We start from the raw sequence: 21,354 nt of genomic DNA, 5'->3' as shown, positions 1-21,354 counted from the left end.
GACTGAAATCAGCACCGAGGGTATTCACGAAGTGCCTTGCGGCAGTCGCAGCGCACTTACGAAGACAGGGGATACACGTATACCCTTACCTCGACGACTGGCTGGTGAAAGCAAACTCGTACCAGAAGTGCAAGCAGCATGCACAGACAGTGACGAGCACACTCATAAACTTGGGGTTCTCCGTCCATTGGAAGAAATCATCAATGGAGCCGGAGCAAGTGAAGATCTTCCTGGGGGCAGAGATCAACACCTTACAGGGCAAAGTGTTCCCCAGCTAGAAGAGAGCAAGGGCACTGGTCAAGGAAACTCGCCTATACCGGAAGGGGCAAGCTCGGACAGTGAGGACTGCGAGCAAGATGGGTATGATGGCATCATGCATCCACCTAGTGTCGAATGTGCGGCTCCACATGAGACCCATGCAAGAATGGCTACAGGAACAATGGTCACAGGCTTCGGGCAGTTGGGAGGATCTTGTGGTGGTGACGCACGCAGTGCAGAAGGAGATGGCATGGTGGACCCTGGAGAACTTAACAAGGGGACAGCCTCTTACACTCCCAACTCCGACAGTGACCATCACCACGGACGCATCCCTGAAGGGATGGGGCGCTCACATGGAGGAACTCAAGGTGAGGGGTCTTTGGACGCCAGCAGATGCGACAAAGCACATCAATTACCTAGAACTGAAGACAATCTTCCTTGCACTGAAAGCCTTCCAGACAAGACTGTACAGGCAGAGGGTGTTGCTACAGACAGACAACACCACGGCGATGTTCTACATCAACAAACAGGGTGGAACACAGTCAACAACGCTTTCGACGCTGGCGCAGGAGATATGGAGGTGGGCCATCCCTATCCAGATAGACCTGCTAGCCATACACCTACCAGGCAAGGAGAACATTCAGGCAGACTGGCTGAGCAGACAGCCCTCGGCATCCCACGAGTGGGAGCTCAATGCTCAGGAGACAAGGAGGCTGTTCAACAGGTGGGGAACACCATCAGTGGACCTGTTTGCAACACGCCAGAATGCGAAATGCCGAAACTTCGCATCCAGACAACACGAAGAAGGGTCCCTTGGGAATGCCCTATGGATAGATTGGTCCGGGAAATTTGCATACGCTTTTCCCCCGATACCGCTGATACACAGAGTACTGAGCAAGTGCAGGGCGAGCACCATGACCCTGATACTGGTCGCGCCACAGTGGGCGAGGCAGACTTGGTACTCGCAGATCATGGAGATGGCGCAGTGTGCGCCCCACAGATTCAGCAGGAGAAAGGACCTGCTCTCCATGCAGAACAGAGAGGTGCTGCACCCAGAACCAGAGAGCATGAGCCTAGTAGCATGGCTCCTGAGGACATCGAATTCGCACATTTAAAACTGCCAGAGAGCACCCTCAGGGTCCTTCGGGAGGCACGAAGGCCCAGCACAAGGAAGTGCTATGTCGCAAAGTGGAAAAGGTTCACGATGTGGTGCAGGAGGGAGAGACTTCACAATAAAATGAAGACTCCACGGTACTGAAGTACCTGACACACTTACTGGACAAAAAGCTCAGCTCGTCCTCCTTGAGAGTTCACCTGGCGGCTATAGTGGCATACACAAGGGGTGAGATGGGCAGAAGCTTCTTCACATCACAAGTTGTAAAGAGGTTCCTCGAAGGAGCAAAAAGGATTGCACCACCCAGGCGGGTGCCACCACCGGCATGGAACTTAAACGTGGTCCTGACGGAACTCATGAAGGAGCCCTTCGAGCCGCTTCACAAGGCCTCTTTGAAGATGCTAACTATGAAAACTGCTTTCCTGGTTGCAATTACGCCCTCACGCAGAGTGAGCGAGCTGCAAGCGCTAACGCTACAGGAGCCCTACTTACAAATACACAATGACAGGGTGGTGATGAGGACCGACCCACACTTCATGCCGAAGGTGGTGTCCAGGTTCCACATGAACCAGTCCACACAGATACCGAGTTTTTTCCAAAAACCAACCACTAGCGCAGAGCGAGCTCTGCATACCCTGGACGCCAGAAGGGCGGTCATGCATTACATCGAAAGGACACAGGAAAACGAAACAGTTCTTTGTGTCGTTCGCCAACAGTTACATGGGCAAAGCAGTCACTAAGACCACTATTGCACGATGGATCGCGCAAACAATCCAACTCTGCCACAAAAGGGCAGGAGAAGAACTGGCAGAGGGGGCACGCGCCCACTCCACTAGGAAAAAGGGGGCTACAATAGCCTTCCTGGCCAATACACCCATACAAGACATATGCCTGGCAGCAACATGGGCTTCGGTGCACACATTCAGGAAGCACTATTGCGTGGATGTTCAGATGAACAAGGAAGCAAAAGTCGGACAAAGGGTGCTCCAGCATATATTCAGAAACCAGAGCTCATCTTCCACCCAGCCACCACGGAAATGAGAAACCGCTACGAAATCTATGCACAGCATAGTGAATCCAGAAAGATTCACGCTGCAAAACGAATAGTTTCTTACCTGTCGGTGTAGTTTTGCAGCTTGAAGATCTTTCTGGATTCACTAGCGAACCCACCCACCTCCGCCAGAAAGATGAGGCTGGAGAAGGAAGAGGTGGTCAAAAAAAAGGGGGGAAAAGAAAAGGGGAGAGAAGTGAGAGACTTTAAGGACATAGCGGTAAAACATTCTCACCTAAGTAGAACATTGCCATTGCTTCGGAAACGGACGAAACACGGAAAAAAGAATCCGAAGATGGCGCCCAAGAGTGGGAGCCTCCGCAGGAAGCATGCCGACGTCACCGGAAATGCACCCGAGGAGGTGTGACGCCGACACCCACAAGGGCTACCAAAAAAAAAAAACAAAGAAAAGACTACGAATCCGGACCCAACCACAAGACCGCGGAATATGTACAGCATAGTGAATCCAGAAAGATCTTCAAGCTGCAAAACTACACCGACAGGTAAGAAACTATTCGTTTCTTACCTCTGTGTAGTTTTGCAGCTTGCAGATCTTTCTGGATTCACTAGCTAACCCACCCGCCTCCGCCAGAAAGATGAGGCTGGAAAAAAGGTGGAAACGCATAGAAAAGGAAAGAAAGTTAAAGCTTACAGGATACGTGAAAAGAATTAAGTTTAAAAAAGGATTAACAAACATAGCCATGGATTCACTAAAGAATCCGAAGATGGCGCCCAAGGGTGGTAGCTTCCGCCGGAAGCATGCCGACGTCACCGAAGGTACACCAAATGGTGGGACGTCGACGCCCACCTGGGCTACGGAAAAAAAAGACTACGATTCCGGACCCAACCACCAGATTGCGGAATATGCACAGCATAGTGGATCCAGAAAGATCTTCAAGCTGCAAAACTACACCGACAGGTAAGAAACTATTCGATATAAAGTCCATTAGAGAGTTGCACAGAATCTAAGAACAATTTATATACAATAAAGACCACAAAAATAAAGGGACATTGCTGGAGCTCCGTAGTCTACAACTTGTTCACCTGGAGGAGCTTACATCTAGTTAACCAGGCACATCCTAAATAGTTTGCTGTCCCACAAATTACACTGGGGACGGAGGTGTCTGTTGTGAGAATAGGCAATGCCTCCCTGTAGTTCTTGGCCCTCCGATTGGAGCACACAGGTTTCAACCATCTTCTTCTCGCCTGTCTGTACACTGGACAGGCAACGAGAAAATGGGGAATGGATTCCGTGGGAAAAGCACAGCCAGGGCACCCACTTTCCCTCACCCTCGTGTGTTTCCACCCCACTGTGCAGTCGTTCAGAGGGAGTGTGCCAGACCTCCACTTCAGATACAGTTCCCTGTCTCTCGTGGATTCAATAACATCTAGGAAGGTTTCCAATTTGGGGGTAGGCTTGAGGTCTAAAAACCTCTGTCAGAAAGCCATGTTTCAAATTTTGTATGGCTTCGTTGGACACCCACTCCCAGTAGGCCTTCTTGACTACTTGCTTTGGTGGCGGGGTCTGGCTTTCCCAGGCTTCTGCTAGACCGATATCCTGGGTATTCAAATTGAAACAGCTAGTGGGGGCTATCTTATGGCCTGTATCTATGCGGACCAGTTCGGTCAGGCCGGAGGCATAGTTGTACAATTCTGGGGTCCTTCTAAGGCGTACCAAGAATAGAAGAGGGCGTAGCTTTGCTATATCCCTTATTGAGTGTTTCCCAAAATCATGGCGGAGAGGGACCAGAGGGGTCGATGGAGGAAGCGAGACCAGGTCCCTGTAAAACTTGTTCTCTGATCTCACTAGCTCCATGATGTTCTTGAATCCCCACAGTTCTGCCCCGTACAGGGACGAGGGCAAGGCTTTCCCCTCATAGACCTTGATAGCTGGGGCAACAGGTCGACTATGGGAAAGGCGCTGGTGCCTTGCAATAGCCCCCGCCACACGTTTGTGATTGAGAAACATCTTTGACAGATGAGAGTTCCATTTCATCAAGTTGTTGACCCGTACACCCAAATAGTCGAAAGTTTCGACTAATTCTAAAGGGGAGTCATCCAACTTGATGGTATTTCTAAAACGCTTAGATGGGGCCAGAGCCATTAGCTTGGTTTTAGTTGTATTTATGCACAAGCTCTGGACTCTCATCGCATCGGACTTTTAGAGATCAGAAGGGTATCGTCTGCAAAAAGCAGCGTGGGCAATTTTTCCCCTGTCAAGGTTGGCGCGTCGGCAGGGTCCTCTCAGGTGCTCCACCGCCCCGTTGACAAAAAGGGAAAACAGTCGGGCCAGGACACAACCCTGGCGTACCCCTCTCTCTACCGCTACTCTCTCGGTCAAGTGACCCTGTCTGCCCCACAGAACTCTGGCATAGTTACCCTCATGGAGGCGTACAATCCGATCCAAGATCAAGAGGGGATGCCAAAGTCAGACAGGACCTGCCAGAGCCTGGAACGAGGGACCAGGTCGAAGGCTGTTAAGTCAATAAATGCCAAATAAAGGCTGCCTTTCTCAATTGTTACAGATTTCCAGTAAATCGTGAAAAATCTGAAGACCTGGTCCATTGTGCCCACCCCCTGCCGGAATCCTGCCTGGAAAGGAGACAGAACCTCATCCTCGTCTATCCAAGACCTCAGTTTCGTAAGGAGGACCCTGCCAACCACTTTCTGCACTACGTCGATTAAACTGATCGGCCTGTAGTTGGCAGGATCCTCCCTATCCCCCTTCTTGAAGATCGTCACCACCTCGGCTCCCTTCCAGTAATCTGGAACAGGGTGGCCACCCGCGATGCGATTCAGAACCCGGAGGATGAAGAGGGCCCAAAGTTCACCATCATGGCGTATCAGGTCACCAGGAAGGCCATCTGGGCCCGGCGCGATACTTGCAATAGCAGATTTTACCTCTTGGAGCCCAAATGCATCCTCCGAATCAGGAATCCCAGAGTTGACCAGCCGTGGCCCCTGCTCTGGCGGTGAGCCCCCCCAAAATACGGCCATTGAAGTGCTCAAACCATTGGCTACCTATGATGTAGTTTGGAATTGGGGCATCTCCCTTCCTTATACTGATGTTAATGAGCTCCCAGAATGAGGTAGTCCTTCAACTGGGCAGCGGATTTGAGCTCCTGCCAGTGCTTTTCTTCCCACGCCCGCTTAGCTTCACCTATGGTAGTAGATCTTTCTCGCTAGTTATTTTTATCCGATCTTTTGCTCTAAGGGCTAGCGATAGCTCCTGACTCCTTTCCCGACATAGGACAGTATACCACTGATTTGTTGCTTGTGTGGAGTGTTGTTTGCGACCCCCATTATCCTTTTATACGGAAAAAAACTCTCCTATCTTTCCCGTAGTCTCCTGATATTTCAACGGATTTGGAATCCAGTGGGGCCATTGGAATAGGGCTATATGAGTCAAGCTCGAGTATCTTCAGCTCCAGTAAATCCCTAATGCTTTCCAGGGTCCCTTCTTAGCGACCATGTGCCACCTGAGGCGGCGATTACAATTAGATGGTTGTACCTCCCTAGTGGACAGCAGTGGGGTTGTGCCCGTGTCAGTAAATGTGGTGTCTATTGCTCAGATGAGTTGCATGGACAGGAGATTGTGATCACTGTCCATACTCTGGATGACCTCCATGTCAATAAGTTCGGCCCATAGACCCACATCCAACAAAATATAGTCGATACGGGAGGGGGAGCTAATCCTGTTAAAGGTGTATGCCCCGCTAGGGTCGGAGCGAGTCCTACCATTAGTAGCTCTTAAGTTGTGCTCTAGGGCCAAAGCATTGGTTTGTATGGCTCTTTGGGACCATTTCTTTATTGGGGCTAAATTAAGTATAGCCCATTTAGAATCCTCGTCCCTTGTGCCCAAGATGTCTTCTTCACTCAGGGGTTCAACTGTACAGTTAAAGTCTCCTGCAACAATGATCCCTGCCTTTTTGGAGATAGCTGACCGCTCTGAATGGAGAACCGATAGGGTGGATGTCGCTTCGGCACCTGGAGACCCTCTAACATGTTGAAGATCTCCAGTTGGGCATCGTCTTTGGCCCCTCCAATGGATAAGTGCAGAATGTCCTGGGAAGGAGTGTTGCCATTGGATATCGACCAGTTCAGTCCAATAATAACCCAGATCAGGAGGCCCCCCCGAAGGCCGTCCTCTACCCGAGCTTGTCGCGGGGATGTGATATGTAGTGAACCCCGGCATATGCAACGGGACCAAGCTCCATGTCTCCTGGAACAAGCAGTTCTCCAGTATTGGGGTGTCTTTCATAGATTCACATGCTTGAATATTCCCCGTCGTCGGAGTGGGAGTCCCACGGTAAATAAAATAGCAATAAATGCTAAATATATAATATATAATAAATATGTATATACATAATAAGGAAAAACCCAAAAAATGCATACAATAACCATCTGGTAACTAACCAAGAGTTTCCACATAGGAATGCATGGGGAAGAAGAAGTTCCAATGCAGCCTATCCTTGTCATTATGTTAGTCCAAACTGCAGCCAATCAGGCGCCAGCAGCCCTCTAGAACCTTCTCCTCAGAGCTCAAGCCCTCAGATTTTCTACCGCACGTCGTGTGTAAGGGAGTCTCCCTGAGCTCTGCTCAGTTTTATTTCTTCAAGTGTTCCAGTTTCTTCCAAAATGTCTTCAAGTAAGAAGTCTCTCTTCAGAGCTTGCTCCTCCTGTGGAAAGCTGAGATTATTTCATGATGACCCACACAGTAAGTGTATTTACTGCCTTTACCCGGACCATGAAGTGGGTACCTGTAAACTCTGTAGAAAATTCTCAGAGAAAACTCAAAAGGACAGAGAAGGCCGTTTACTTGTCTGGCTTCAGAGGCTTAAAGACAAAGATAGTGTAATTTCTGACGCTGAAAGTCTTGGGTCAGGCCGTTCTAAAGCAGCTTCTAAACGTGGTAGTGTGCAGGAGGTGCCTTCACCATTTCTTAAAAAGAGGAAAGTCTCCCTCTCAATGACCCCTGCGGTGTCTTCACCTTTGCCTACCACGTCTGGGCCCACGAGACAAAGCTCTCAGGCTCCTTCTGCTTCAAAGTCCAGTTTTTCTGTGAGGAAAACGGATTTGCCGTCGACGACGGTGGTTTCTACTCTGTCGACGAGAATGGCTTTCTCTGGTTCCAAATCGACGACGACAGTCACAACGACGCTGGCCTCTGGATCGTCGTCGGCTTTAGCGTCGACGTCTTCATCGTCAATGAGAGTGGTTCTCAGCTCTAAGACTGTATCTTCTGTGATTCCTATTTCATCTTCAACGACGAAAAAAGCTCACTCGTCGACGACCCGGTCGTCGTCGACTAGAGGTGTGAAGGCTTTGACTCCGTCGACGCTCTCGTCGACGAGCGCACCGTCGACGGCTATCCCGTCGACGAGGGGACCTGTTCCATCTGCTCCGTCGACGACCGCTCCGTCGACGACCGCTCCGTCGACGATGACTCCATCGACGATGACTCCGTCGACGATGGCTCCGTCGACGATGACTCCGTCGACGAAGACATTGAAAGTGAAGGTTCCGTCGACGATGACTCCATCGATACCACTGAAGACTGCTCCGTCGACTGTCTCCTCGTCGACGATGGCATCCAAGTCGATCCCATCGCAGAAGTCAATTGATGTCATGCCGTCGACGCGTACGCAGGACACAATTTCGACGCCGGCCTCTTCTTTTGCTACCATGCCTCTATTGCCCTTGCAGTCCAGCAAACCACAGTTCGAGACTCTTACAGAGCAAGAGATGATTAATCCTCCATCTCCGCTGTTTGCGACTGATTCTGATCAAGAGTCTGATGATCAAGCTCAGTCTTTCGGATCTAAATATTAAGTGCCAAGACCTCAGTAACGACGAGGAAGATGTTTATGGCCAACATCAAACGACTCACACTCAAGTTCCAACTGCGATGTTGCCTATCTCCATGATATCAAACCTCCAAAGTATGTTGGAAGACTACAATCGGCGTTTCCCACCAATGCCACAGGTTACAACGGTCCCATCAGTAATGAATCCAGTTTCTAACCCGGTTCTGGCTCCTCCTCAACCAGCGTCGCCTGTAACTGTTCACCGAACTACATCAGTTCGTGTTCACACTACCATCTATCCGGAGGATGATGATGACGAGAATCCTCCAGAGCGTGAAGATGGTGAAGTTTCTGAAGTAGATGAGGATGGTGAGGAACATTTGGCGGAGTGGGATGACTATCGTGCTCAAACACCATCTCCTTCTCAGGTGCCTGCAGCGGATTCTCCTCCAGTAGACATCGCGGGCTTCCACCAGTTAATGGATAGGGCAGCACAGCGATTCAAATTGCCACGAGCACACCGAGAGGAAGATTGCTTCCTATACGATTTCAAAAACCAGCCCTTGAAACAGATCCACACAGTCCCGATTATAGATTTCATCTGGTCTGAAGGAGAGAAAATAATGAAGACGCCAAACTCTCTACCAGCACAGCTGCCAAGGTTAGAAAAGAAATACAAAGCTCCTATAGGATCTCCAGCATGCCTTACAGGTCAACCTAAGCCCGACTCTGTTGTCACGCAGGCAGCTCAACGGGGTTCAAAGAATCCGGCGTCTACAATCACTGCTCCTCCGGACCGTGAGGGCCGTCGCCTGGATGCTATTGGGCGAAAATTTTCCTCCATGTCCTCTACAACAGTTCGAGTAGCTAACGCAATGGCCATTTTAGGCCGTTATGACCGTCAGGCTTGGGCTGACATGGCCGCCTATGTAGCGTTACTCCCAGATGCTTCCAAGACAGAAGCACAGAAAATTCTGCAAGAAGGAGAAAGGACGGCAGAAGAACTTATAGATTGTGCAGTGGATGTAGCCTGCACCGGTTTTCGCCAGCTCGCTGGAGCGGCCGTCCTGCGTCGCCAGGGTTGGTTACGCTCAACTTCGTTTCGGCAGGAAGTTCAGGCACGAATCCTAGATATGCCATTTGACGGCGAGTCATTATTTGGAGCACATATTGATGAAGCGCTACAATCCATTAAAAAGGACACGGACACTGCACGTGCTTTGGGTACCCTTCAGTTTAAGAAGCAGCCCTTTCGGGGTGCTCGAGGACGTGGCACTACGTCCACTTTTCGTGGAGGAAGCAGTCCATACCGGTCTTTCAACCAAGGTAACCAGCGTTACACCGGTAATCGCCAGCAGTCTTCCCGTCAGCAGCCTGCCAGAACTTACAGAGGGAAGTCTAATTTCAGAGGACAATCCAACAAACGTCAATGACTCCTCTATCGAACGGAGAATTGGAGGTCAAATCTCTGTTTGGTTCTCAATGGTCCTCCATTACTACGGACCGTTGGGCACTCGACATTGTGAAGAGAGGCCATGCATTGGAATTTGTCGAGGTACCTCCTCCAACGCCACCTTCCGGACCACCACCTCCGCACCTCAAAGAACTATTTCATCAGGTTCGCCTTCTCCTTCAGAAAGGTGCGGTGGAAGTTGTGCCAAGGTCGCAGAGAGGGAAGGGGTTTTATTCCCGTTTTTTCCTAGTCATCAAAAAGAACGGAGAATGGAGACCAATACTGGACTTGAGAGCACTCAATCATTATCTCAAGGACCAGACCTTCCGTATGCTCACGCTTACAGAGATCTTGCGTTTGCTCTCAGTCGGAGATTTCATGACTACCATCGATCTCCGGGACGCCTACTTCCATGTCCCAATTCTAGCGGCTCATCGCAAATTCCTGCGCTTCAAGGTGGGGCACCTTCATTTCCAATTCAGGGTCCTTCCATTTGGCCTCCGTTCAGCCCCCCGAGTCTTTACAAAAATGTTGGCTCCGGTCATGGCTTTTCTTCGTCTCCAAGGCATACAGATATTCCCATATCTCGACTGCCTCCTGAAGTCACAATCCCGCGCACAACTTCTACACCATACTGCAATCTGCCAGACAGTATTCCGTTCCTTGGGTCTGTCCATCAATCTGGAGAAATCTCAATTGCAGCCAACAACTTGCAAAGATTTCCTAGGAGCAACGCTGGACACCAACCTAGCCAAAGCATTTGTCTCCCGGGAACGTCAACAGAGGATCCTCCGGCTAGTTTCGCTACTTCTCGCAAAGAAGTGCGTTTCAGTCCGCATATTGAAGTCTTTTCTGGGGATGGCTTCGTCATGCATCGCTCTTGTCCCTCATTGCCGACTAAGAGCACGACCTATCCAACAGGCTCTGGACAAGCAGTGGCGTCAAGTCACCGGTTCCTTCAACGATCAGGTCTCCATCACCATCCCCATGAAGAAGGCGCTCAGATGGTGGGCACAACCACACCAGCTAGCAGCAGGCACGTCTTTTCTGTCCAACACCCCAGATCTAACACTGACGACGGATGCCTCCCTGGAGGGCTGGGGAGCTCACCTCCAAGACCTGTCCGTGAAAGGGAAATGGATTTTCCATCAAAAGACCTGGCACATCAACAAGTTGGAGCTTATGGCTATCTTTCTGGCCCTGAAATCATTTCAACCAGTGCTGCAGGGAGAGTCAGTTCTCATACAAACGGACAACACGACCTGCATGCATTACATAAACAAACAGGGCGGAACGAAGTCTCCGGTGTTATCCCGCCTGGCAGAGGCGATTTGGGACTGGTCCATCAATCATCAAATCCAAATCACTGCAGTACATCTTCCGGGGTTGTCCAACCTCCTGGCGGATTCCCTAAGCAGATCCCGATCATCCAACCACGAGTGGGAACTCCACCAGCCAACACTCGATATGGTCTTTCACCGTTGGGGATTCCCTGCAATCGACCTCTTTGCGACTCCAGAGAACCGCAAATGCCCCGCTTACGCAAGCTGGCATCCCCACAAAGGGTCCCAAGGCAATGCCCTTTTGATGGATTGGTCGAATCTCTTCGCCTACGCTTTTCCTCCGATCCCTCTAGTGCCTCGCGTACTTTGGAAGATGCGGAGAGAGCCCTGCCACATCCTTCTGATTGCTCCCAGGTGGCCACGACAGGCGTGGTTCTCAGAGCTGCTACTCCTGTCTCAATGCAAACCCATTCTTCTTCATCCTCGAATGGATCTTCTCTCCATGAACAGGGGTCAAATCTACCACCCGGACCCCTCTTCCCTGAGCTTGTCAGCCTGGAACCTGAGCACTGTGAATTTGCACATCTAAGCATCCCTCAGGAGTGTCGTAACATCCTCGCTCAGGCCAGGGCTCCATCAACTATAAAAACCTATAAGTTGAAATGGAAACGCTTTTGCCACTGGTGTGCAGACGCCGGAGTACATCCTTTGCGTGCCACGCCCGCTGAGCTCCTCCCTTTCTTTCTTCATCTGGCTCAGTCGGGTTTGTCACATGCTACTTTAAGAGTTTTTCTGGCGGCAATATCTCGTTTACGCCATGATGGCTCCGCCTCCTTATGCTCATCCAGATTGATACGTCAATTCTTCAAAGGACTTCTTCGGACTTTTCCTCCAGTTCGGCGGCGTCCTCCAGAGTGGCGCCTCAACATTGTCCTGTCACAATTAATGACTGCTCCGTTTGAGCCAATCCATAGCGCAGACCTCAAGTATGTCACCTGGAAGGTTGCGCTTTTACTTGCTCTGACGTCCTCACGTCGAGTGAGTGATATGCATGCTTTCACGATTAAACAACCATTTCTACAGTTCAAACCGGATTCTGTGCTTTTACGCACTAACCCTACTTTCCTTCCAAAAGTGCCGTCAGACTTCCACATTAATGAACCTGTTATACTGAAGTCTTTCTTTGCCAATCCGCAATCACCTGCGGAACAACGCCTGCACTCTTTGGACATTAAAAGATGTTTAAAGTTCTACATCAGCAGAACAGCCCAGTTCCGAAAATCGGATCAGCTCTTCGTGGCCTATGGCCGTTTTCAAAAAGGGCGACCAGTCACCAAACCTACAGTAGCCCGCTGGGTGGCTTCGGCGATTGCTTTCTGCCATCAGAAAGCGGGAAAGCCTTTACAGTCTACAGTAAGAGCCCACTCTACCAGGTCTGTGGCCTCTTCGACTGCACTCTTTGCCGGAGTTCCATTGCACCAGATTTGCAGAGCAGCCACGTGGTCCAGCAGGCACACGTTCACGAAGCACTACAATCTGGGTGCCATGGCTGAAGGGGATACCGCAGTGGGACAAGCTGTGCTCCGTAATCTTTTTCAATAAGGTGAGCCTCTGTTCTACCCTCCTCCTATGGTTTCCAGTCTTATGCATGTCTTTATGTATACATATAGTTTTGTAACTTCTATGGCATGGTTTACACCTGTTGATTCCAACCGTTTGTGTATACATTGCATCCTGGAAACTTTGTGTTCGGATACGGACTGCTTACTATTCTATATTCAAGCATGTGAATCTATGAAAGACACCCCAATACTGGAGAAGAACAATTGTTACTTACCTGTAAACAGGTGGTTCTCCAGTATTGGTGTCTTTCATAGATTCACATGCGACCCTCCCATCCTCCCCTCAGAGGCTCGCTTCTCCTCATAGACTCTGTGGTCACTCTTGTGCTACGAAAATCTGAGGGCTTGAGCTCTGAGGAGAAGGTTCTAGAGGGCTGCTGGCGCCTGATTGGCTGCAGTTTGGACTAACATAATGACAAGGATAGGCTGCATTGGAACTTCTTCTTCCCCATGCATTCCTATGTGGAAACTCTTGGTTAGTTACCAGATGGTTATTGTATGCATTTTTTGGGTTTTTCCTTATTATGTATATACATATTTATTATATATTATTATATATTTAGCATTTATTGCTATTTTATTTACCGTGGGACTCCCACTCCGACAACGGGGAATATTCAAGCATGTGAATCTATGAAAGACACCAATACTGGAGAACCACCTGTTTACAGGTAAGTAACAATTGTTCATGTCATATTTGATAAGGTCATTCCATTCAGGAAGAGCTAGTTTTTTTTGTAGACCAGCTATGTTCCAGGAGAACAGCTGGATTACCCCCGCAGTGGCAGTACTGTGATCTGCATGTCTCGCCTCTCCCAGCCCAGGTAAGCCAAAATTGACAGTTATAGACTACCTGGTATCCTTGTGTGTTACACCACCTAACTCTAGTGGGGCCATCCGCACACCTTCACCTCCTAGAGGGCGGCTCGCAGAAGGGCAATCTGCTAGGCGCTCCCCCTCTAGTCAATCTACTTGGCACAGATCGGAGCCACCCACCTCCCGGGCAACCAACCAGAGCGGGAACCGACTGACCACGCACTAGGACGGTGACATGGGGCGACAGATGCTTTACCAATGCTGCAGCCAAACTTTGGAACACGCTTCCAAAGGAAATAAAATTGGCACCCTCGCTACTTCAATTCAGAAAATTGGTAAAAACCTGGTTATTTGACCAATAAACTGCTCAGGACGATACTTTTTACGGTAGATACATGTTCAATCTGAGATTTTCAGCAAAGTCATAGCGCCAAGACACCCACGGGTATATGTTGCGCTTTATAAATTTTAAAAATAAATAAATCTGGATGGATGAATGCTATGGGGGAGATGTTCTAAACTCAAGAGCTAATAGATTCTCTGCTAGTGAGGGATCAAAGAACTGAATCTCAATGCAGTCTGTTTCAGTTCGCCGTTGTGACCTGCCTCACTTTGGCCATGTTGTCCTGTATGATGGATCTACAGCCCCCTGTGTGCCTTAACCAATGTATTGCCTTATTATGGATGGACTCGCTACTTTCATAACCCCCTGCTGTGGTCAATCTTGGGACCTGTGTCATGTATATGGTAGCCCTGTTATTGTGGCGATGAGAGACTGCCTTGATGGCCTGGGTCTGAGGGTAGCCTACTCAAAACTCTATTGGGGTGCCCAAAGGACAGATCGCAGCCAAGAATTGAACCTGCCTCTGGGAGCACCCTTGGGGTGCCCTGGGTCTCGCGGAATCAGCATATGACCCAACGGTAGGGGATATAGTATTTAACCCTACGGAGTCCTGTGTGTAGTGGCCAGGTGGGGGAGAGGGATTGGGAAGAACACCCCTGAGTTGGGGGGGGGGGGGGGGGGGGGGGGACTAGGGTACTTCGGTTGGAGGCAGCTCACAGGAAGGTAAAGCGGCCTTGGAGAGCAATCTTCAGAATTTAAGGTAAGTACGAAGGGGGGCCCAAGACAGCAGCAGCACCACCAAACCACCACCGGCATAAGGGGGTCGGGTGCAGGGTGCTCAAACAGCGTCAGCTGGTCAGTGTTAACCTGCTGAGATTGTTGGTTCCGATTTTAGGCTCAGACCTTCAAGATAACCAGCAGCCAGGAGAGGAAGTTTGGATGCCAGGTGATGTCAGGGCCATTTGGTTCTGGTCACCAGGACTCAGGGCTGCAGGATGTAGGGGGTGTCTTTGCACGTCCGGTTTCTCCACTCTCCACACCGGGAAGTTTGCGGTCAAGGGGATCGTCATGAACAGGTTGCAGTTGTTGGAGGTGACAACCCTCAGTGGTTTGAAGGTCAGGACTGCTGGGGAAACCCTTCAGTACCAGTTGACCCTCTGGCCTTGGGTCGAGGACTGCTGGTGCATTACTACGTCCTGGGGCAGGATTTTGTGGGTTCACAGGGTCTCGATCCTCTTTTGTGGACAGGGCTGCTGTCCCCAGGAGTCCTGAGTCTTTGTTGAAGCAGGGGATCAGTCCTCACCAAGTCTGGAGGTTGCGGATCCTTTTTGGAGCGGTTTTCTTCGCAGGGGAATTCAAAGCTGCAGGCAGGCCGTTAGGGCTGGTGCCAAGTCAGTTGGGCCTGGAGTCTTCACTGCTACATTGTCTTCGTGTTCAAGTCTTCTTAGGTCGTTAGTACTATTATAATACCAGGTGGGCAGCCAGAGGTCGGGCTAGTCCACCACTTCCCCAGCAGCTGCAGCCTCCAAACCCCTTTATATGCCTTCTTAGCAACATGGGCAGTCAGTGGGAGGCAGGATATGCCATCACCTGCCTTGCAAGTGGTCTGTAACAGACCACTGGGTTTTTTCAGATTGTTCAAAAGGGCTACTCTCTCCCCTTCGTGACTACACCGCCACCCACTTGCGACAGGCTGATGAAGGGCCATATCTTCTTGCTCCACCAGGAAGTGATAGCTCTTTTGGCCAAGAGATCCATAGGTGCTGACGCCAGAAGTAGGTTGTGGTTTTTATCCCCTCTACTTTCTGGTGCCCAAGGTAGACTGAGGCCTTCACCTTATGCTAGTCGTGCACCCTCTCTATTTCTTCCTCAGGAAGTTAAAAATGCTTGTCGTGTCTGCCCTTGACCCAGAAGACTGGATGGTAGCATTGGACTTGCAGGACCTTTGCTCCCACATTCCTATCATGCGTGCACTCTGGCTTTACCTGCGGTTCACAGTGGGGCACAAATACTTTCAGTTCACTATGCTTCCTTTTGGCCTTACCAGTGCCCCTCGGGGGTTCACCGAGGTGTTGGCGGTAGTTGCAGTTCATCTGCGGAGCTCAGTGGTGCCAGTCTTCACCTATCTCGACGACTGGCTGTTAAAGGCATGCTCCACCCAGGCTGTCCTCTCCCACCTCCAGACTACGTCTGGCCACCTGCACCCACTTGGGTTCACTAGCAACGTGCTGAAGTCTTAACTGACTCCCTCTTAGACACTTCCTTTTATCTGTGCTGTTTTGGATATGGTGTAGTTTTGGCCTATCCTCCCAAACAGTGAGTCCAGGATATTTAATCTATAATACCAAGGTTACAGCCTCTATCCTGAATTTCGGTGGTCTGAGGCTGCCGGTCTTCAAGGCTTTCTGCATCCTGCTTGTGACACCTACCTTCTGGCATCTAAGGGCCCTTCAGTGGAACCTGAAGTTCCAGTGGGCACAGCATCAGGGGAATCTCTCCAACATGGTCGATATCTCGGTGGGAACTGCAAAGGATCATCAGTGGTGGTTAACAAACACACGATTGGGTCAGTGGCAGACCTCTCTTCCTTCCCCAACCAGATCTGACAGTGGGGCAGATACATTGGGTGGGATAGCCATCTGGGAGAGGTTGAGATAATCCGGACTCCACATCAACCTACCGGATCTCTGGGTGATCCCGCGGGGATTAAAAGCCTTTCTGCCCTTCATCAAGGGAAGGCTAGTGCAGGTTTTCATGGACAACACCACCATCATGTGGTAGTGCAGCAAGCAAGGCAGGATGGGGTCTTGGACCCTCTGTCAAGAGAAGAGGGCCTGCGTCTCTGGACATGGCTGGAATGTCGGGGCAAATCCCTGGTGGTTCAACACCTGACGGGCTTTCTGAATGCCAGGGCAGAAGAACACAGCCAAAGATGCCTAGCAGATCATGAATGACGTCTCCGTCCAGACGTAGTGTAACCTCTTTCAGCTGTGGGGAGAGCCTTGGATAGATCTGTTCGCCACAGCCAAAAACGTGCAATGTCAGCTGTTCTGCGTTCTGGAGTTTCCAAGACGTCTCTTGCTCAGACATTCTTCATCTTGAGTGGAGCTCAGGATTCCTGTACACCTTTCTGTCCATACCACTCCTTCCCAGAGTTCTGAAAATGATGAGTAAGGGTTAGGCCCAAGCCATCCTTGTAGCTCCAGACTGAGCTCAGACAGTTTGATATCCCAAGCTGTTGAGCATAGCCATTGGTCCTCTGATTGGCTGCCTCTTCTGCAGCAGCATTAGAGGAGAGTTCTCCACCGAAACCTGCCAGTGCTCTGCCTTCATGAGTGGAGATTGATTGGAGACAGTTGACCACTTTAGACCTTCCATCTGAAATCTGCATTGTCATCTTGGCAGCCAGCCTTCACTTCAAGACTGAATGCGCCTGCTGTTGGGTAAAGTTTGTGGCATGCTTTGCAGAGAAATAGGTTGACACTTTCTGCTCCCCTTTCTCAGGCCCTTCTCTTTATCCTTTCTCTTGTACAGCAGGGCTCTGCTCTGGGCACCCTAAAAGGCTATCTTTCTGTCATTTCAACCTTTTATGTGGTTACCTGATCAGCCATCCTTCAAAACTGCTGTTGTAAATAGGTTCTTGAAAAGTTTGCAACACTTTTTCACTTTTGCCCTTCATTGTGCCTCAGTGGGACCTTAATCTGTTTTTTCTTTTCTGATGTGCACTTTCTTTGAGCCAATGCACAATTGTCCTCCCAGGCTCCTTGCAATCAAGGCGGCCTTCCTGGTGGCAATAACATGTGCCCAAAGGGTCAGTGAGCTTCAGGATTTGTCATCCACCTACCCAGACAAACTGGTTCGTCGCCCTAGAGCTTCCTTTCTGCCCAAAGTTGTCACTCCCTATCATGTAGGCTAGTCCATCAGTCTGTCTACTTTCTAGGTACAGGGCTGTTCCCTTTCAGGGCCCTAGTTTTCCACACCTGTGCTCAGTGTTCTTCGTGGCTCCACGCTCCTGTTGTGGAAAGCTGCGGAAAAAAACTGGTATCAGCACACTGGGGTGGTGCCTATATAGGCACTGCTCACATCACTTCCGGTGCAGACGAAGCCAAGCAGAGGCAATCCACGCCACCTACTGGCATGCAGGGTTACTGCTCATGAAAAATTTAGGATCCAGTCTGAGGCAGGTGGATAATTTGAAGGTAAGGAATCTGTGGCTGGATAGTCTCTACCAGAAAAAGCATTACCGAAGGTTAAGTAACTTGTTGTACTAGGCTAAGTGGTATATCTTCTCCAAGCCATCCAAGAACTATACTATTAAGTTCATTTCTTTTTTTGACTCACCTTTAAACTGTGGAATAGGAGTAAAAGATCCATATTATCAAGGTAGAATAGCTAGTTAATTGACTCTTATTTTAAGTAAGCTTATACAACCTGCTTCAGGAGTATAAAGCAATATGGTCGTTGGATGTGTGGTACTAGGACAATGGCTAGATTCATGTTGTACTAGATTAATGTAGTTTTTGGTGGTGGTACTGTGAGTGAGAAGAGTTTGTTTAGGTAATGTTAAGCACATCTGACTTGCACAAGAATTTCAAAGTGCTCTACAAATACTGGTTTCCTTTATGCAACTGAAAACAATTTCAGTAACTGAAGTTTAAAACTGCTTATTTTTAAAGCGTTAATAAGATTTTTAAAATTTCCTTTAATGTCAACCAATGTATATTCAATACACATTTTTTGTTGTTGTTGACATCATTAAAGCTTGTTGTTTTTCTGTCATTAAGTATCTCAACTTGTCTCTGTTTAGTGATTCGGAATCTGGTGCCCGGTCAGCAAGCTCCAAATAATGCAGGAAATAGAAACTGGCCTAACAATCCAATTCAGCAGAATCAACCAGCTCAGAATCCTGCAGGAGGCCCAAACTGGAGTCAAGGCATAATGCAAAATCAACCTGCATTGGATCCTGGAAACTGGGATCGGGGACCAATGATGCAAGTTAGGCAGGGCCTGAAGCCCACCGCTGGCTATGCTCAGCCTGCCCCATTGGGTAAACCAGACATGTTTGTATCAAAAGGCATTGGATCAGAGCTAAGCCAGTTTGCTCCAAAGGAATCTTGTGGGCCAGGTTCATATTCCTATGGAAGCAGTTTTGGAAATGAATATGGTCCAACTGGTCGTGCCCCTCTCCTAGGCAGCATGCCTGGAGCCCCTCCACAACTTTACGTACAGACAAATCCTTCTGCTCCTGCTATGAATAAACTGCTTGATGTTCCGAGAAGTGACCCGTTGGCAAACAGGTTTATGAGAGGTTTACCAGACCAAGGGACAATGCATCAACCTGTCGTTCCTGGAGGTTTCCGTTCAAATGTACCTGCTAATTTTAACACTGGACCAAAAATGCTGCCTGCAAATATTAATACTGATGGAAGGATTGGCACTGTTGGCTATTCTCAGTTCATGCCTCCAAATAGCCATTTGAATGCTAATCGTGCTCCTCTTGGTCCTGTGTTGCCGATGGCATCGGAAATGACAGAGAAGAAAGCAAGTCCTCTCACTGCAGAAATTCTTAATAGGATTCGTGGAAAAGATGTGAAGTCTGCAACAGCTATTCTCAGCTCTCTTCTGGCTTCGAATCCAGCACTTCAAAGTAAGTTATCGTTTTATGCTTGGGAGTTATGGAACGAGATAAAAGCCCTTAGTGCCTGATTTGGGGTATGGGAGTGTGAGATCCCTGATGTAAATGTGCAAGCTCCTACACCACCACACTTGAAAGTTGACCCTCTGTTTTTAATGTGGGGAAACCGCTTATTGTGTGCCGGTAGAGATTCTGCTGGCATAGTCATACGTTTCTGCTTTTCCATCACAGGGCTGTTCCCTTTAATGCACATGAGGATCTAATGCAGATTTAACCTGCTGGGTAAGGCAAAATTGAACAATGTTCCCACAGCACAGGGAGAAAATCTGGTCTTTGCTTTTTTTTGGTTTGTTATCCAGAAACAAGCTTTTTCTAAGGGTTTGTTTCTGAAAAAGAATGCTAAGCAACTCACCATGACTTATTTGTCAGAACCACTTACATCAGAAACGAGTGCTGGATGAGCAATTCAGTGGAATCATTGTCATCACAAATAAACATACAGAAAGAGGGATTGACAGGGGCCTTGCTCTGCCCCAACCACACTGTTCAGTGTAAGGATAGATGCAGTGGTGCATAGGGCACTTAGAATTTTGGTATATTGATTAAGACGCTGTAGCTGCTAATGGCAATGGCATTTATACGATTGGCTGGTTAATACCCTGTGTTGGGTTGTGAACAGCTGTGGGAACAAACACAGGGTGCTCAATATAGTTTTGGGTCCATCTTGTGGCTCTCTGATCTTTTACCCACAGTGACATGGAAAGCATTTTGTTTTCTTTATCTGTGACAAAGGAATGTCAGTGCCCAGCTTCATTGACTCTACCGCTGGTACATTATACATTGGGTGAGTCATTTAAATTGATTTTTACATGTGCCCAGTTTGATATCTTGTGTTCTCATGCAACTAGTGTAATAGACGGTTGTATGACGATTCTCTAAGGCTCCCAGTTTGTCATTTGTACTGATCAATACAGACAAAAAACATTTATTAGTATGTCTGTATTTATGTTCCTGTCTCTATTTATTTTTAAAGGTGGCTAAAAAAGGAAATAGAATGGGTTTTCCAGTGATTCTAAATGCTGTCATTCATGGCTGCCAGACCACTAGCAGTCTGATAGGTAATTGGGTGATTGCTGAAATGCATACTTTTAGAAAGCTACTTGGGTGTACTCAAACACTGTCACTGAACTCTTGGCCGTGCCATTTAACTTTTTCCTAAGCTGAGATTTAGTCATTGTATAAGAAATAAAGAACCCCCTGCTGTACATGATAAAGATATTACAGGTCACTGAGGAGTTCCATAAACATATAGAGGAATGAGGTCAACGGTAGAGTTCCGTTATACGGTTATGTAATTCCGAGGTGACTTGCAATATCCCTATCATTTATGCCAGGGTATTCTTTACCCCATTTAATACATGGTTACACCACAAGTGGATGTCATGCAATTGTCTGAAGCTGAACACAGATAAAACGGAGGTGTTTTTGTTGGGAAATAATACCTCGTTTTGGTCACAAGATTGGTGGCTGGTGGAGCTGGGCTCTCTTCCAATACCGGTGGCTAAGGAAAAAATCTGGGGGTGATTTTTGACAGCCATTTGTAGTTTGATAAACCGGTGAATGCCATTACCCCCTGTGCCTTTTTCTTGTTAAAAGTTTGAAGGTTTTCCTTTTGCTCCTTTGGAACTAAAGAAACTCATAGTAACTACCCTTAATTTAGCCAAAATAGGTTATTGTAATGGTTTGCACATTAATATACAGAAACTACTCCTTAACAAACTGCACATTTTACAGAATTCTGCAGCTAATCTATTACTAGATACCTAGGCACAGCTCAGCGACCAAGGCTTTGGCGGAGCTTCACTGGCTGCCAGTGAATGAGGAAAGACGTCAAGGCACTGTATCGCCTATAAGGCCCTTTATGGCAATGGCCCTCCTATAAATAAACTAACTAGATACCCCACCACCAGAA

At 48.7% G+C, this 21,354-nt stretch overlaps 1 protein-coding gene across 2 annotated transcripts in view; it reads left to right on the top strand.

Moving 5' to 3' along the window:
• LOC147723053 (uncharacterized) overlaps nucleotides 1-21,354 on the top strand; it is a 193,899-nt gene that overhangs the window by 126,803 nt on the left and 45,742 nt on the right. For both annotated transcript variants that reach the window (XM_086965424.1, XM_086965425.1), the window contains one exon: nucleotides 18,555-19,394. In XM_086965424.1, coding sequence (XP_086821550.1) covers nucleotides 18,555-19,394 — 840 coding nt within the window. The remainder of the gene's footprint in view (nucleotides 1-18,554; nucleotides 19,395-21,354) is intronic.

Source organism: Lissotriton vulgaris, chromosome 4_1, assembly GCF_964263255.1.
Source record: "Lissotriton vulgaris chromosome 4_1, aLisVul1.2, whole genome shotgun sequence".
In the NCBI taxonomy this organism is placed as follows: domain Eukaryota; kingdom Metazoa; phylum Chordata; class Amphibia; order Caudata; family Salamandridae; genus Lissotriton; species Lissotriton vulgaris.
This window is presented reverse-complemented; position numbering and strand designations above follow the sequence as displayed.